We start from the raw sequence: 16,955 nt of genomic DNA, 5'->3' as shown, positions 1-16,955 counted from the left end.
GATTATTGGCATAGGAACTCAAGAGTGGCTTGTGAAAGCCACACAGTCTGAACTTGGAGCAACACTCTCTTTCCCCTGCCCCCATAACATTTTATTAATTTTCCAACAATAACAAAAATAAAATAAAACAAAACAATAAAAAAATCAAAGCAAAACAGTTTGACTTCCCCCTATTCCCCTGCTTGGTTCCATTGTATATCAATGTAGTACATGTCCATTGTGAAATTTTAACCATTTGAATTACTTATTGTCCATTCATAATAAAATTACAAGTAATCTTAAAACCCTGCTAATGTATTAACTGTGTACATTGTTTCTGTATGTATGCAATAAAGTCCTTCCATTCTTCCTTAAATTTGTTGTCACCTCTTCCTCTTAATTTCATTGTCAATTTTGCCATTTCAGCATATTCCGTTAATTTAACTTGCCAATCTTCTTTAGCTGGGACACTTTCTTCTTTCCAATGTTGTGCTTATAATGTTCATGCGGCTGTAGTTGGCTACATAAACAAATTCTTGGTGAATCCACTCCTGTAATGCCTAGCAGGAAAGCTTCTGGTTTCTTAACAAAGGTTATTTTAAACATCTTCTTCATTTCATTATAACTCATTTCCCAATATGCTTAACAATTTTAAGAAGGGTTTTAAGAAGAATTTTAAGAAGTATTTTTTCATATGTGGTGAGGCTAGTGTCTCTCTCTCTCTGTCCTAACTGCAAATGTTGGAGACTGAAACTGGGACCTTTTGCAAGCAAAGTATGAACTCTACCACTAAACTTCAGGGATTGCTTTGGGGGAAGATTTTTGTTACCTCTGGAGACTTGATGCTGCAGATGGTATCCAAGAGGTCTGCAGTGAAGGAGACCACCAGGATTCTAGAGACTATCAGTATCCACCAATGCCCTCCTCTCTTGGGAGGGCACCAGGGATACTGCTGATGCTTTGCTTTGGTCACATTATTTATGACTCTTGTTGCATTCAAAATTCTACTACATGTTCCAAGGCACTTAATAGAATGATAAACTGCTGGTCTTATAAAAATCTAACGTATGGGGCATGATGAACAAGACAACACAGGGCTCAGGTATGTTCATATTTTCAAAGGACCAAATGGAATGTTCACGGATGGAATTGGCTGTAGGAGAAAAGAACCCCACAGAACCTGGTCCCAGCAAAGTTCATGGAGAAGGTCCAGTTGTCTCTTCCTCCTATTCTGGCAACTTCCAGAATGGCCACTCATTCTTGGAAGGAGGACCCCAATGGCAGTTAATCCCAGACAGGCTCATGAAGAGGGGTTGGGTTTCTGTTCAATCGGAACCAGACAGGTGCCTGGAGAGGGTTGAAGTTTCTTCCCTTCTCTTTCTGACCGTTGTCGGGTGCAGTGACCGCTGATGGAGTCTTCTCTGATCGGGAAGAGCTTGGCTTATGGAGAATGTCTGCCTGTTTCTCCATCTCCTTCTGATAATTGTCAGGTGGAATGATCACCAGTGGACTCTGCCATAAGGGAGTGACTCCCAATGGTATCTCCTCCCAGACAGTCTCATGAAGTGGGCCTAGGTGTGTCTTTCCTCCCTTTTGGCAGGTGCTAGGGGCAACGGCCGCTGATCGAGTATGTTCTGGGACGGAGTGATGCAATGGCTGTTGGGGCAAGGTGGGTTTATGGAGAGGGTCCAGCCGTTTCTCCTCCTTGTAACTGCCTTGTGGAATGGCCGCTAATGGAACTTGCGCTAGGAAAGAGGACCCTTCATCTGTTTGCTCCCAGACAGGTTCATGGAGAGGACCCGGATACTTCCTCTTCACCTTCTGACAGCTTCCATGTTCAACAGCCACTGATGGAGACTGAGCTGTGAATGAAGAACCCAATGCCTGTTTGTCCAAGGCAGACTCATGCAGCGGGTCTGGCAACTTATCACTCCCTGTCTGATGATTGCACGGTGTAATGGATTCTGGAGATGAATAGCCCAATGGTGGTTGCTCCCAAACAGGTTCGTGGAGAGGGCCTGGGTATCTCCCGCTTCCTTTCTGGTGGCTTCCATGTGCAGTGGCAACTGATGGAGTTTGTGCTCTGTAGGAGGACCTCAATGGCAATTCCACTGGTGGAATTTTCTGTATAGGGCAGGAGTCCAATGGTTGTTGCTCCCAGACAGACTCATGGAGGGGACCCACCTGTCTGTCCATCCCCTTCTGACATCTGCGTGGAGGAATGACCACTGTTGGGATCCAGTCTGGCTCAAAGGAGTCCTGAGTTGGATGCTCCTGGACAGCCTCATGGAGAAGACCTATCTCTTGTCTCATCCCCCTTGGATAGCCATGAGGAGGAACAATAACTGATGGCACATGTTCTAGTGGGGAAGAGCCCAGTGGCGGTTGTTTCCAGACAGGTTCATGGAGAGGGCCAGGCTCCTTGTTCATCCCCTTCCAGCCACTGTGATGGGGAGCTGTCACCAAGGATGGTGTCTCTTCTGGGAGGGAGACACCAAGCCAGGTTCTCAAAGAGGAACTGTCTGTCCCTCCCTCCCTTTTGACAGTAGCACTGTGGAATGGCCACTGGTGGAGTATGCCCTGGTATTTATTGTGATTCTCTGTGCAAAGCTTGCAACAACTGCCAACATTGTGATGTCATTTGAGTGTGAAGGATTTGGACATTAGTAGTGTCTGTTGGCATTGGTCATTGCTGCATGAGGAGACATGTTGTCATGGGAGATGGAGGGCTGTTGGGCTGCCTTTTGATATGGTGCGCCATGTAAGATGAGGAGGAACCACATGGCTTACAAGGGGAATTATTGGCTAGCAGTTGGCCATTATGATCATTGCCATTTCCCCAAGCCTAGGCCATTGGTGGTGGTAGCTGTGGTCAAGTCCAGCTGTGGGCTTGAAGTATCTTCTGGTGGACATTCTCCTTCTGTGGATCAAGAAAGGCCTATTTGGCTGAGCTGGCAGGGTCCTGATCAGATATGAGCGGCTGGGTCTAGCCACCCTTCGACTTTCCCACAATTCCTTGCTCAGGGGCATTGGGAAGCATTAAAATGTCAATGCTGCTTAGAGTCCTAAGCTAGAGGGGGGAATGCAAACGGGCGTGGCAAATGTTTGTAGTGGACCTGCCAGGTTCTTCAGGCCTAGCTGTGATAAATATTGCTTTATGTAGGGTTGCATAATGTTGTGGTTAAGTGGCTGAGGGGTTTTTGTGTCCCATGATAACTGACACCACTCCATGTGGCATTTTTGTTTCTCTGTGTAATACAAAAGCATAAATTGGAACTAAACAAACCATGTATCCTCTAATTTGATGGTTGATACACTGGTATACTTTAACCTACTGCTGCTTCAAGGAATGCATATGACCAAAAGTAATGGACCTTCTGTGTTCACAGTGTGTGATTTATGCACAGTATTGCACAGAACTATGAAGCCACTCCTCCTACTGAAGGATTCATATGACAGCTGACTTCTTCACTCCATCCTGGCCCGAAATTTGGTCTCAATCCATTACAAGCTCCCATGCCTGATCCTACTCCTCCTGAGTAGGATTGTAGGAAGAGAGTCCTTGAACTGGGCACTACACCACCAACTCTGGGCTACTGGTTGCCTTCTCCTGCCTCCTATGGATACCTGGGGCCAATGCTGAGGGATCCAGAAACAAAGCATGGATCTTGAAGCAGGGTAGAGAGCCACTTATGCTTCCTACTCTTGAGGGTATTCTCATTGGCGACCGCTAACACTGGTTGTTTCCTTGGAGAACTTCTTTGGGTTGAGGTCCAGCTGGGTCATGGCATACTCTTTAATGGAATATAGACAAAAGTCAAAGATCTCCTTCTCTAAATGCCTAACCCAAGGAAGGTGTAGCCAGTAGCCATGTGAGAAGGGGCCTTTTCAGTGGTAGACCCTCATCTGTGGAGTGCTCCCCACAGGGAAACATGCCTCAAACCATCATTATCGGTTTTCAAGCTATGGTCTTATTACTTGCTCAAGCCTTTTGTAACCAAGCTAACCTCTACGGTGGTGCTCATATTTTAATGAGGTGGGCAGGACTTCTTATGTTTCTAGTTGAACATTTTAGGCATTTTATGTTATACTGTTTTCTTCTTCAGCTTTTCTTGTTTTTAACTATTGGATTTTATCTCGTCAAGTCACTTTGGGACTTTCATTTGGTACTAACGAGTGTAATAAACAGTCATACTAAAGAAGGACAGAGAGACTATGGAGAAGATGACAAAGTCTGTCAAAAAATCTATTAATGGGAATCATGCCCTGGGTGATTCCCAAATATAGGAAGCTGCCTTATAGCACATCTGACCACTAATCCATCCATCTACACTTGACTGGCAACAGTTGTCTGGGGTCTGAGACATGGGTGTTTCCCAGTGTGATCTGGAGATGCTAGGGACTGAACCTGGGATATTTGCCTGCAAATCAAAGCACCAAGCAACAGATATTGTTTAGGGAGAAACATTAGTTGCCTCTGGGGACTTGGCACCACCACAGATGGAATCCCAGTGCAACATACCTCATTGAAGGAGACCATCAAGATGCTGGAAACTTTACAAATGACCCTTCAATGCACACCTCCATTATGTGTCAGGGACTGTGCTGAGGAGGGCTACAATGAGGAGGAATGGTGGGTGCCGCCGCCTCCTACCCCTGGCCCTGAATCTCCCCAGGAGCAGGGGAACAGTATAGATTTAGAACAGTGGTTTGCAGAGGGGCATAGTTCAGAAGGGAAAGCTGGGAAATACTGGATGAGGAACAGCTAGGAGAAGAAACACTGGAAGAGAGAGGGTTAACAGATTCACATTCTCTGGACAGTATCCCCCTTCCCCCCTGCCCACCTTCTAGGAGAGCTGAGAAAGTTACTAAACAGAAAGCGCAGCGATTACAAGCTCAGGTTACCAGATGTAGGAGCGACGTGGATTGAGAGGAATGGGGGGGAGTGTAGCCTTAATTGAAAGCACCACCATTCTTAGAGGAAGACATTCATTATCCCTCACTGTAATTATTAAAGAATTCTAACTGGTAAGAAGACCCAGTTCACTTTGTTCTGCTTATCTACTGCCAAGGGGGAAAGAAACCGATTCCTTGGAGCCTGACATTATGTCTTAGGAGGACACTGGTGATGCTACTTACGGTTCATTCAGATATTATTCCTTGTTTTCAAATTACGTACTATTCCTGCTCTTAAAATTCTGCTACTTGTTGTACAGCAGTTAGCCTGACGGTTCATCTCCTAAACTGCTGGAGCAAGATTGATAGAAAAATTGTGCTTTTTTTTAAGAAAAAAGAAATAAAATGCTAAAACAAAACAACAAAAAGCCTCCAGTGGAATGCTTTGCAATCTGATAAATGTGGTGCAGAAAGAAGGAACAGTGGAGAAAATAGCTGGCAAGCATTTGCCATGCTCAGGTATGTTCATTTAAAAAAAAAAAAAAGACCAGATAGAATGGCCACTGATAGAACTAGTTCAAGGAGACTTCAGTTACTGGTCCCAGCTAGGCTGGTGAAGAAGGTCTTGTTTTCTCTCCCTTCACTTTGGGCCAAGGCCCACCTGTGGAGCTACATTGAGGAAGGAGAAGGAGACCCATAGCAGTTAGTCCCAGGCAGGTTCATGGATCGGGCCCGTCTCTCTGTTCAGCCGAAACCAAGCAGGAGCCTGGAGGGGGTGTGGGTGTCCCTCCTCTTGTTGGTAGCTGACAGGTGCAGGGGCCACCAATGGTGTCTGATCTAGTTGGAAGGAGCTTGGTGCATGGGGAAGGTGCTCCTGCTTCTCCATTCCTTCCTGGTAGCTGTCAGGTGGAATGGTCTCGACTGCAGTCTGCAGGAAGTGGGTGCTTCCTACTGGTATTTCCTCCCAGACACTCTCATGAAGTAGACTTAGCTGTGGCACTTTTGCCTTCTGGCTGGTGCCAGGAGCAACAGCCACTGACTGAGCACGCTCTGGTGGGGAGGAACGCAATGGCTGTTGGCCCAAGGTGGTCTTCTGTAAAGGATCCATTTGTCTCTTCCGCAAACCACCTGGGGGAATGGCCGCTAATACAGTCTGAGCACTGCAGGCTGGAATGGACCCTGAAGGTGGCTTCTTCCAGGCATGTTCACGTGGAGGGCCTGGGTATCTCTCGTTCCCCTGCTGATTGCCTCCATCTGATGGTGGATGTGCTGTGAAGGAAGAACCCAGTGACTGCTGGTCCAAGCAGGATTCATGGAGAGGGTCAGGCAGGGGGCAGGCTGGATTCAGTGGTTGCTCTGAGGCAGGTTCATGGAGAGAAACCTTTTGGTGACCTTCAGGTGCAGTGACAACTGAAGGCGTCTGCTCCCTAAACGAGGAGCTCAATGGCTGTTGGTCCAAGATAGACTCATGGAAAGGGTCCAGCTCTTCTGCCCTTCCATTTTGGCTACTGGGTGGTGGAATAACCGCCGGTGAAATTAGTTCTGTGCGGGAGAAACCCAGTGGTGGTTGTTCCCGGACGGGTTCCTGAAGAGGGCTTAGCTCCTTGTTCATCCCCTTCTGACAGCTGCCGTGGGGAGCTGTCACCAATTATGGTGTCTCTTCTGGGAGGAAGGAGCCTAATGACAGACCAAGCCAGGCTCTTGAAGAGGAACTGTCTGGCTTCCCTTCCCTTTTGCAAATGGCTCTGAGGAACAGCCCCTAGTGGAGTCTGTTCTGGGATTTATTGCGATTCTCTGTGCAGGGTTTACAACAACTGTCAACACTGTGATGCCGTGTGAGTGTGGCTGATGAGTGGGAAGGGCCCTGGGCATCAGTAGTTTTTGTTGACATTGGTCATTGTTGCATGAGGAGGTGTGTTGTCATAGGGGATGGTTTTGATGCACCATGTAAGATGGCAGATTGCCTTTGAATTTCCCACAATTCCTTAGAGTGACACTTGAGGGGCATTGTGGGAAACCAGATGCTGACTAGATCCAGATGCCTAGTGCTGCTCAGTTTGCCAGGACAGAAGAAATAGGGGGGGCAGGGCAGGTGCACATAGGCACATAGGAAGCTGCCTACTGAATCAGAGCATTTGGTCCATTTCCCTCAGTGTTCTCTACATGGACTGGCAACAGCTCGTCATGTCTAGCACTTGGCAGAAGTGCTACAATTACAGGCAAGCCTGCTAGGATAGGCTAAAATCTAATAAGCATGACACAAAAAGAAGGCACAATGGAAGAAAGTAGGAAACAAGCAACTGCAAGGCTCAGGTATGTTCATTGTTTTTAAAGGCACCAGATGGAATAGGCATTGATGGAGTTGGTTCTAGGAGCAAGCAGTCCCACAGGTTCTGGTTCCAGCCAGGTTTGTGGAGAAGTTCTAGGTTCTCTCCCTTCCATTCCGTTGGCTCGCAGCTGAAATGCTCACTCGTGGAGTCCATTCTAGGAAAGAGAATCCCAATGTTACTCCCAGAGAGGTTCATGGAGAGGTCCCCAATGTCCACCCTCTACCTCCTGACCTTTACCAGGTATGACACCCACAGATGAAGCCCGTTCTAGGCAGGAGGAGCCCAGAGGCAGCCGACACCAGGGAGGCTCATGGAGTGGACCCAGGTGACACCTACAGTGTGGAATGGTCCCTGGTGAAGTCTGCTCTGGTTGCGAGGAGCCAGGTCCATTGACATAGTCAGGCAGTCTCACCACCCATGGTGATAATCATCAAATTCAATGGGCTCTGGTGGAGTCTGAAGTAGGAAGGAGGAGCCCAGTGGCGGCTGGTCCCAGAGCGGCTCATGAAGTGGGCCCAGCTGCCTCTCCCTCCACTTCTGGCGGCTGCCATGTGCAATGGCCACTGAAGGAACCAGATCTTTCTGAGAGGAGTCAGCTGCGTATGGCGGGTCCTGCAGTCTCCCATTCCACTTGTGAGAGCTGCCAAAGTCAATGGGTTCTGGCGGAGTCTGCAGTAGGAGGGAAGAGCCCAGTGGTGGTTGGTCCCAAAGAGGTTCGTGAAGTGGCCCTAATGCTCTTTCCTTCCCCTTCTGACAGCTGCCAGATACAGAAGCAATTGATGGAGTCTGTCCTGGTTGTGAGGAGCCTGGTGCATAGAGGTGGCTGTACTGTGCCCGTTTCCAGTTGTGAGAGCTGCCAAAGTCAATGGGCACTGCTGGAGCCTGCAGGAAGAGGGAAGAACCCAAGGATGGTTGAGTCCAGATGGGCTCATGGAGAGGGCCCAGAGGTGTATCCACCCACTTCCGACACCTTCGTGGTGGAATGACCACAGGTGGAACTGGTTGTGTTCCAGAGGAGTCCATTGGTGCTTGGTTCCATACAGGCTCATGGATAAGACCTGGATCTTTCTCCACACCCACCTGATAACTATGAGGTGGAACTATCAGTGATCGAAGCCGTTCTATGCAGTAACCCAATGCCGGTTGCTTCCACACAGACTCATGGATTGGGCCTGGCTCCCTGTCCATCCCGTTCTGGCATTTGCCATAGGGATTGGCTGTTGGTGGTGTCTTTTCTGGAACAGGTGAGCCTGATGATGGTGACGTCCCCTTAGGCTGATGCAGAGGCCCTGGCTCTCTGTTTCTTCCATTCTGATAGCTGCCATAGGGAATGATTATTGGTGGTGTCTGCCGTGGGATGGGTGAGCTCAAAGATGGCGACTTCCCCTCAGGCTTATAACTTTCATAGACAGTAGCCATCGACGGTGCCCGTTTTGGGAACGAGGAGCCCGGCAATAATTCTTCCTAGCCAAGCTCACAAAGAGCACCTGCCTGACTCCCTCTCCATTCTGACAGCTGTGTGGTGAAGCAGCCCCTGTTGGAGTCTTCCCTGGGATATACTTTGGTTCCCTATGCACAACTTGCAACAACTGCCAACCTCATGATGTTACATGAGTGTGGAGGATGAGTTTGAAGGAGTAGGGCATCAGTAGTTGACATTGGTCATTGTTGCATGAGGAGATGTGTTGTCATAGGAGATGGAGGGCTGTCGGGTTGTCCTTTGTTATGATGCAACGTGTATGATGAGCAGGAACCACAGGGCTTGCCAGAGTAGTTCTTGAGCTACTGAAGGTGGGCCTGGGTGGTCTCACTGTTCCACCTGGCTTGTTTGTGTTTATGAACTGTGGCAACTATTGCTTCAGGTGAGGTTGCTGAGACTTATTTGTGACGTCATGTGGCACTTGGTCTGGTGGAGCTCTTCTTCCCATACTAGCCTCCCATACAGGCTGTTGAACAGCAGCCTGAAGGGGGAAAAGGCAGAGTGACTCCACCTGCAGCTGAGAAGCCTTCCAGGACTCAGAGGTGGAGGTGCTGGTGAGAACCAGCTGGCTTCAGCCTTCCTAAGCAGAGCTTCCAGCAGCAGTCAGGTGCTGGAAACAATGCTTGTAGTTCCTGGATCTACTTTGTTGCTTCCTGCTTGTCTTGACCCCATGATCATCGGATTCCCTGACCCCTGGACCATCTGACCACCTGGATTGCTGTTCACCCGACCCAAGGACTGGTCCTGTCTTTGAGTGCTGACTCTGCCTCCAGGCAAGTCGACCTCAGAGACTCTTCCAGTTGGGTGGCCTCCCACTCCACTCAGCTCTGCACGTTGTTGCTCAGCAATGGGACTTTGGCACCTAGGCTTTGAGCTAAACAGAGGAGGCCCTTCTCAGTGGATGCCGCTTGCTCTGTGGGGAAGCAAGATTGGGCCTTCTCCATAGTGGCTCCCCAGCTGTGGTGCTCCCTCACCCTGACGGCATGGAAAGGTAACTCTTTGAGGAGCTTCTGCCACCAGCTCAGGGCATTTCTCCTCACCTGGCCTAATGGTGAATTTAGTTAGCCTGTTCTGGATCAGGGAACTGTGCCTTTGCTGTAGTATCTGAGTCTACTTTACTGAACTTAAGTGTGGTATTACTCTCCAGAGTTCTCAGAGCATCCTCAGCCCCCTCTTAGCCAGAGGACAGAGCCTAGAACTCCTCTTGGTCTCTGCTGTTGGATCAAAGAGCCTTAGCCTGCTATAAGGTAAGACTGAGGACAACATGCATCTTCCCACACCTTCTTGCGACACATTAATCCTTCTCGCACTCTTCCCTGGAGACGTGTTTCTGCTTCTTTTCTCCCACCTTCTCCGCGGTGTATGAAGCAGAAGCAACCCCTCCCGTGCATCTACGCTGCTAACCAAGGGTTGGGTAGGCTTTTCTTAGCCGTAGGGCCATGTTCCCTACTGGGTAACCTTTGGAGGTGAGGGCCAGAGGCAAAAGTAAGCAAAGCAAGGAATGTGGGTTTCATCTTTCTATGCACCTCTCTGTGTCATGACATTTATCCAGACAAGCAAGTAGACATTCTCATGCACAAGGGCACATTCCTGCCAGGCACAAACAATCTAGAAAAGTGCAAAGCAGGACTGTTGTGGGGTGTGGCCTGTGGTGAGTTTGGGGGGCTAGGTAGAAAGGCCTGAGCTTCCCTCTCCCTAGTTAAGGCTACTTTCCAACACCTGGGATAAAGTCCAAACAGCTGTTGGAGGGGGGAGAGCGAAACTCTTTCAATATCTCCTCCAGCCTCGTCACAGTCTGGTTGTTTTATTATTATTATTATTATTATTTATTATTATTATTATTATTATTATTATTATTATTATTATTATTATTAATTACCTGTGCTGGTTGGGTTCTAAACCCCACCTTATTTTGATGGATAGCAATATGGATTGTCATGCAAACCACTTTGCAAGTATGTATGGCAGAGTGGTGCACTGAAATTAGAATTAAATAAATAGATAGCAACTGGCACACCGTTCCTTGAGATGTATTGGGCCAGTCTGCAACGCATCAGCAAGAACTAGAAGAGAATACTGCTGCTTTCCCTTCCGGTACCCAGCCATCTTACGCCTCATTTGGATACTCAGTTTCACCCCCACAATTAGGATTGTGTGAAGGAGAGCAAAGATGACGGTGATTTTATTAATCTCCTTCCAAGCTATCTCCAGGCAATTTACATAATAACGGAAATACGTTTAAAACAAGACCAAAGACCAACCAAAGTGGACACTTGTGGCAAAGGCCCATTTATCGAACTGGGAAAATCTGTCAGAACAAAAATGTCTTCAGGTGTTTCCAGTAGGGGTGAAAATGGGCTTTAGTTTACCCCAGTCAAAGATACAGTTTGGCACCCCCCCACACACACACACATGCATTTGCTTACACACACATGCGCACACAGACTGGAAGCCTCAATGGTGCCACTCTGAAGGCTTCACCTGGGGCAGAAAGCCCAGCTAGCCCCCACCCGCACCCCATAGCTTCCGTTTCCGGAAAGTGCAGGTGGTGCCTCACTAAATGCCTCACTAAATGAGATGCCTCACTAAATGCCCTGCTCTGAGTTAGACGCACTTGCTAGCCTCTTTATTGCACCCCTGTGCCCAGTCTACCATTTATTTATTTTTTGAGGGTGGATATCCACACTTAGGAGCCTGCTGTACTCATGCAAATTCCTTGTGCCATTTAGCACCCTGCAAGATTGCAAAGCAGGCTCCCCTGTTCAGACCTTGCCCCCACCATGTGTGGCAGGGGTGGGCGGTCCATTGGGGCCCAGAGTGCATGGACCTGCCTGCCTGCCTTCTTACTTATATCCAGTTTGGGGCATAGAGTTGATTGTCAGCTTCCTCCTCCTCTTCCTCATTGCCAATGTTTCCCTTGGAGAACTCAGCAGAGAGGAGGGTGGGGGCACAACCTGAATTAGTTGTTCTGCCTGCCATTGGCTCTGGCTCCACCTACGGTTTGGCATCACTGCCAGTCCCAGTGAGCACAACCTGCCACCACTGCTGGTTGGAGGACAAGGCACCACTGCTGCAAGGGCAACCCAGCACTCCTGCTTTGCACTACTATTGCAATCGCAGGCGTAACACTTCAACTGGGCGTGTGTCCCTTCAACACCTGACACCTGCCTTTCCTCGCTTGTTTCTTCACTCCCACCTTCTGCATTGTGTCTGTCAGACGGTGAGCCTGCAGTCAAAGGACCACCTTATCTTTTCATCACAGCATAGCCCCTAGAACAGAAATGTAATGCCATTTCCTGCGGCTGACAAATTGGGCTCTGGTCTTTGCAAGCTCATTCCACAATGCATATATTGAAGGGTTATAGAGCATCTGCTTTGAATGCACAAGCTCCCAGGCTCAGTTCCTGCCATCTCCAAGTCAGGCTGGGAGATATCCTTTCCCAAAACCCAGGAAAGCCCCTTAGGGCTCATCCAGACTTCCTTTTGCACTGCGCTTTCCAGGGAAGGTCCATGCTTTAAAGCTCTGTACCTGAGCATTCCTTTCTTCGTCCCACCGCTTTCCTCGGAAAACCCACATCTTACTGCTGAATCAGAGAAAATATCAGTCAGCAGACAACCTGGTTGACATTTGCTCCAATTCAGCGGTTCAAGCGACTGTGTTCTTTTACAATTCTTTCTTGCCTTTGCGGCAGTTAACAGCATAAGCTAGGTAACACAGCACCCCCATGTGGTCTAAGCCATATGCTGATACAGAGGGGGATAATACAAGCATATAGCTGATAATTTAAGACTATGATCATTTAAGGATATACGCAAAACTAATTTTTATCATTTTTACTTTTAAAAATGGAGTTATCTTTTCCTACAATAAAAATGGTGATTATTTTCAAGAGATATTTAGCATCAGGACAGCAGAAGCAAACTGTTTTTATTCCTGAGGTCTTGATGATTTGTGTGCATTACAGTGCATATGTTTAGGGTATTTTTATTTTATTTTTTGAAAAAAATCAGGATTAGCAAACTTTGTCTTTTGTTCTGGCGTACTGGGAATGAAGGAGCAGTTTTAAAGCATGAAACTGGGGGGCAGAGAGAAAAGTGTTTCACAAATGAAGTAACAAACATCACTACCTAAAGCTCCCCCCACCAGCAGCTTTGGGGCTTCTTTTGGGTGTGAAGCTATTGTTTTGTTTTTAACTTATCTGTTGGTGTGCTTTATGCTCACTTAAATTCTGATGCCTGTTAAACGGTTAATTGCTTATTTTTTCAGTGTTATGTTGTTGTGATATTATGCTTCTTAATGTATTCTTATTGTACTTCTGTACTTAGACTGGGTTTTTCAAGGGCTGCTTTGAGCAGAGACGGCTACATCTGGGGGCAATACAATATATACCGTAAATAAACTGGTTAGAAAGACCATTATGTCCATGGTCCAAAATTATTACTGATAATATAGGGAAATAGCTGTGTTGAAGAAGGCAAAAGTACCTTGAATGAAAAGTACCTTCAGGTCCATGAATAAATGAAATGCTTTCATTGGTTTAAGACTGATCTTAGTGATGGTTTCTTTTTTAAAGGGAATTTGTTACTGGTGGTCTAATCACTCTGGATCTCATTGCCAGCTGGGCTCTAGAAGACTTGTCATTCAGAAATGTGTGTGTGTACACACCAACAAAAACCCACAGAGGAAGAGATGCACTTTTTAATGAAATGGGTGAATTGAAAACTATTTTGTACTTTGGTCTAGCAGGGTGTATTACCGCCTAGTATCCGCTGCGCTAGTACTACTCCAGAAAAGCAGATCAGGTTCTGCTGAATATACGTTAATGCCAAGCTTTTGCATGATATTGAAGGGTGCTGTTGAATTCCTTGTTAGCTTTGACAAGTTGTAGCAAGAGAAAAACTTTCCAAACTTGATGAAAAATTAGTGAACCATTCGTTCAATAGTACTGCGGTAAATCAATTTATTTTGGGACCCAATTCAAAGTGCTCATATTACTGTTTAAAGCCCAGAATTGTTCAGGCTCCTTCCCTAGACACCCTCAGGTATTAAGCCCCCACTCTGCATATCTTTTTTCCCACCACCCTCAGCAGCTCAGGGGTGGGGTGGTCCAGGGTCCAAACCTGAGACCTAGGGGTGGCACCTTATTTCTATGATTGCAAATTGCTTTTAGCTGTTTCCAACATTTTTACTTGTGGTATCCCCACCTTAGATTGAATTAGCAGTGTGCCCAAATTGCTGCTCTGGGCTCTTCACATTTTGCAAAGCTACTTCGAAAATGCTGATGAGCCACAAAGAAAGGAATATTAATGTTGCCCGCTTTCAAGAACTAGTCGGGAGCTATGCTGCTCTTGGTAGCAAGTTTGAATGCTCCCATGTTGGAGAGCTCTGGGTGGGAAGATGCTTCTTGCCCGAGAAGACAAGATTGGTTTCCACACCAGTTTTCTGATAAGTGGGTGCAAACTCCAAATGAGAGCTGGTTTCTTCTTTACCCAGAGTAGACCTCACTGCAAACTAACAGGCTGTGCACAATGGAGAACATCAGGCACCATCACAACACCAAGACAACCTCACATTCCACATTCTTTTCCTTTTTTGCTCTAGGGCCTATAAGCTACACAGAAGCAAGAGCTCAGGAACAGCAAGCCACCTTGCTCTTCTCCAGAAGGCAGAGCCAAGAAAGTAGAATATTTCTCCCCTTCAGGAAGGACTTAAATAGTCCCTGCCTTCTTCCTGAAGAGCAGTTAACCCTTTGCCTTCTGCTCCACTATCCCCCTGACCAAAAAACCACAACTCTGCCTGGTCATAATGTGACTTCATCATGTAATTCAGGCATAGGCAAACTCAGCCCTCTAGCTGTTTTGGGACTACAACTCCCATCATCCCTAGCTAACAGGACCAGTGGTCAGGGATGATGGGAATTTTAGTCCCAAAACAGCTGAAGGGCTGAGTTTGGGGATGCCTGATGTAATGAATGATATTGGCATGTATTTTTCTCTTTCCATTCGTCTCGTATCATCTCTCCGACTCTGCTATAAGCCAGAGCTTTCCAAACTGAGTGCTGCGACACGTTAGTGTGTCACGTGAATGCTCCTCCCTGAGCTGGAAAGGGGTTAGTTTAACCTCCGGTTTGCTAGTAAAACTGAATTACCATGTCATGAAATGATGCATGTCTAAAAAGTTTGTCACCAACATGAAAAGTTTGGAAAGCTCTGCTGTGAGCCCTTGAGTATTTTGACAAAAGACAGTATGTAACCGCAATTAATAAATATTCCATTACAGAAACTACTCAGATCTTAACAGTTCCCTCAAATGACACTTTTCAAGTCAGAAAGAAAGACAGACAAACAGTAAGAATATTTTTGACCTGGTGCACTATATTGAAAATATTCAAATGAAACACAAACCCAGATTCCAAAGTTCTGTATTTTTCAAAATAAAGATCACACATTGTTTAGAGACAATCTACACAAGAGTTACAAAAAATAGTTGCCCAGGCATAAGCATACACAGGTTTGTTAATTATACACATATGGTTACAAGTGTGCTTGCAAAAAGGTTCATTGGAAATATACACAAGGCTCTGTAAATGTACACCGTGTAGTGTTACAATTCTATATTCAAACAAGGAAAATTGACAGTATGTTACATTCACTTACAAGTAGACAAAATGCAAAATACAGTTTATCTTCTGTACAAAAAGGCAAAGTGATTCACACTTTACAAGGTGAAAGGGGAACTCTGATTGTAAAGGAATACTAGGGGGGGTTGTACTTTTCTGCACTTTTTTACTGCCACAAAATAAGTAAAACATTACTTTTTCTTTTTAAAGAGTCAAATAAACACTATTTTTGAACTGAATCATTTGTGTAGAACATTTAGAAAGGATTGCTACTCTCTTGACTAGGTGACAAATAAAAAACCAAGCATTTCTTTTAAACATTAACCAGGCTGTATAAAGAGAACATTTCCTTCAAAAGAAAAAAAAATTTACTTCTGGTTGAAATTACAATTTACAATATACAACACTATATGCTACGACCATAAAAGGGGTGAATATACACTGAAATGCACAGGGTTTGCTAATTTATTTTCTTACCAAAAATGGGTTTATGTTGATTCAAACTTCTCCACATTTACATTACAGAGGTTTACAAATGTACAATTGTACAATCAAAAGTATGTTCCACTACTAGGGTACATTATAGATACAGATTAGACATCAAAACAAGAAAATACTACAAATTTTTATATATGCAAAGTCTACACCAAGTATACACTATATATTTATAGAAGCAAGACCAAAGTTGAGTTGGATTTTTTTTTTCTCTACATGCTAAATAATAATAAAAAAATTGCCTCCGTGTTAACAGAAGAAACAGGAGTAGGCAGTAACTACACACCCATTGTCTACGTTTAAAAACTTCCTTGGTGTGTGTTCTCTCCTGATATTTACTGCTAAGCTTAATTCTTTAGCACGTTAATACTAAGAAAAAGGAATTTTAAAAGTCTCTGAAACTTAAAAACTTATCTTAATCGAAGCTTTAGCAAATTGATTTTTTATAAACTGTTAAATGCAGATTTCTGCAATTTAACTAAAACTTTATACTTCTCTTTTGAGTTTTGACTAAAAGAGAACAGAACAGGCATTTTCCAAAAAAAGAGCTCTGTCTTTAAGGTAGAGGAGTTAAAAATGGGCATTTCATTTAAATTCAGATTAGCCACCCTGAAAGTTTCCATATTTGAAATAGTTACATCAGTGAACAAAAAAAATGTGGCTTTCCATGTACATCTGTTGCCTATGTACAAGAATTCTATACACCACTGAAACAGCAGGGCAATTAAGTATTTAAAAAAATAATTAGTACATGTTATGCAGAATAAAATTAAAGAAATTTACAAAGGGTCTTTTTGCCTTTTTTCTTTTCTTTTTCTTGTAGTTCTCACGTCTATGTGGAGCAACCATGAATATTTTCAAAGCATATATTGGAATACAAGTGGTTGCTGGCTGTAAATTCCAGGTGGTCACTGGCTCTCTTCTGTAGCTCATTGTTTCAGATGATACCATTTGGTGGTCCACAAATGGGCCCGAGGTCAACCCCGTTTTTCATGTAGTACTTCTCCAGCTTGGCCAAGATGTGTTTTCCATAGGTGTACTTGCGGAGAGTGGCAATGTGGGGCCGGATCTAGAGGGTAACAAGAGGGTTACAGGAGTTTAGGAACAACCCATGCAAATGATGCTCATGAATCCTGAGTAATATACAGAGGACCA

General features: G+C 45.6%; 2 protein-coding genes and 2 long non-coding RNA genes across 15 annotated transcripts in view; 2 read left to right on the top strand and 2 right to left on the bottom strand.

Moving 5' to 3' along the window:
* LOC308591360 overlaps positions 1–16,955 on the top strand; it is a 329,063-nt gene that overhangs the window by 133,350 nt on the left and 178,758 nt on the right. The gene's annotated exons all lie outside the window — the stretch shown is intronic.
* On the bottom strand, positions 7,177–8,624 carry LOC308591309 (uncharacterized protein; the record flags this gene model as incomplete). Of its 4 annotated transcripts, none has more annotated exons than XM_081202021.1 (2): positions 7,177–7,359; positions 7,437–8,624. In XM_081202021.1, one exon carries the CDS (start codon positions 8,622–8,624, stop codon positions 7,614–7,616), a length of 1,011 nt encoding a protein of 336 aa, XP_081058147.1. In that variant the 3' UTR covers positions 7,177–7,359; positions 7,437–7,613. The 4 variants fall into 4 exon arrangements, with proteins under 4 accessions (XP_081058147.1, XP_081058148.1, XP_081058149.1 ...); XM_081202022.1 differs by having other exon boundaries at positions 7,443–8,624; XM_081202023.1 differs by having other exon boundaries at positions 7,459–8,624.
* Positions 9,152–15,361, top strand: LOC308591350. 3 transcript variants are annotated; one of them, XR_014010125.1, is made up of 3 exons: positions 9,152–9,233; positions 9,833–9,932; positions 14,966–15,361. It is a non-coding gene; the product is annotated as an uncharacterized lncRNA (long non-coding RNA). The 3 variants fall into 3 exon arrangements; XR_014010126.1 differs by lacking the exon at positions 14,966–15,361 and adding an exon at positions 13,260–13,641; XR_014010127.1 differs by lacking the exon at positions 14,966–15,361 and adding an exon at positions 13,012–13,164.
* Positions 15,092–16,955, bottom strand: part of PUM1 (pumilio RNA binding family member 1) — a 52,634-nt gene continuing 50,770 nt past the window's right edge. For all 7 annotated transcript variants that reach the window (XM_081201915.1, XM_081201918.1, XM_081201919.1 and 4 more), the window contains exon 22: positions 15,092–16,869. In XM_081201915.1, the coding sequence (XP_081058041.1) occupies positions 16,738–16,869 (132 nt within the window). In that variant the 3' untranslated portion in view covers positions 15,092–16,737. The remainder of the gene's footprint in view (positions 16,870–16,955) is intronic.

The sequence above is a fragment of the Podarcis bocagei genome, assembly GCF_964188305.1.
Source record: "Podarcis bocagei genome assembly, chromosome: 7".
In the NCBI taxonomy this organism is placed as follows: domain Eukaryota; kingdom Metazoa; phylum Chordata; class Lepidosauria; order Squamata; family Lacertidae; genus Podarcis; species Podarcis bocagei.
Note: the sequence above shows the minus strand (reverse complement) of the source record. Positions and strands in the feature narration are given on the sequence as shown.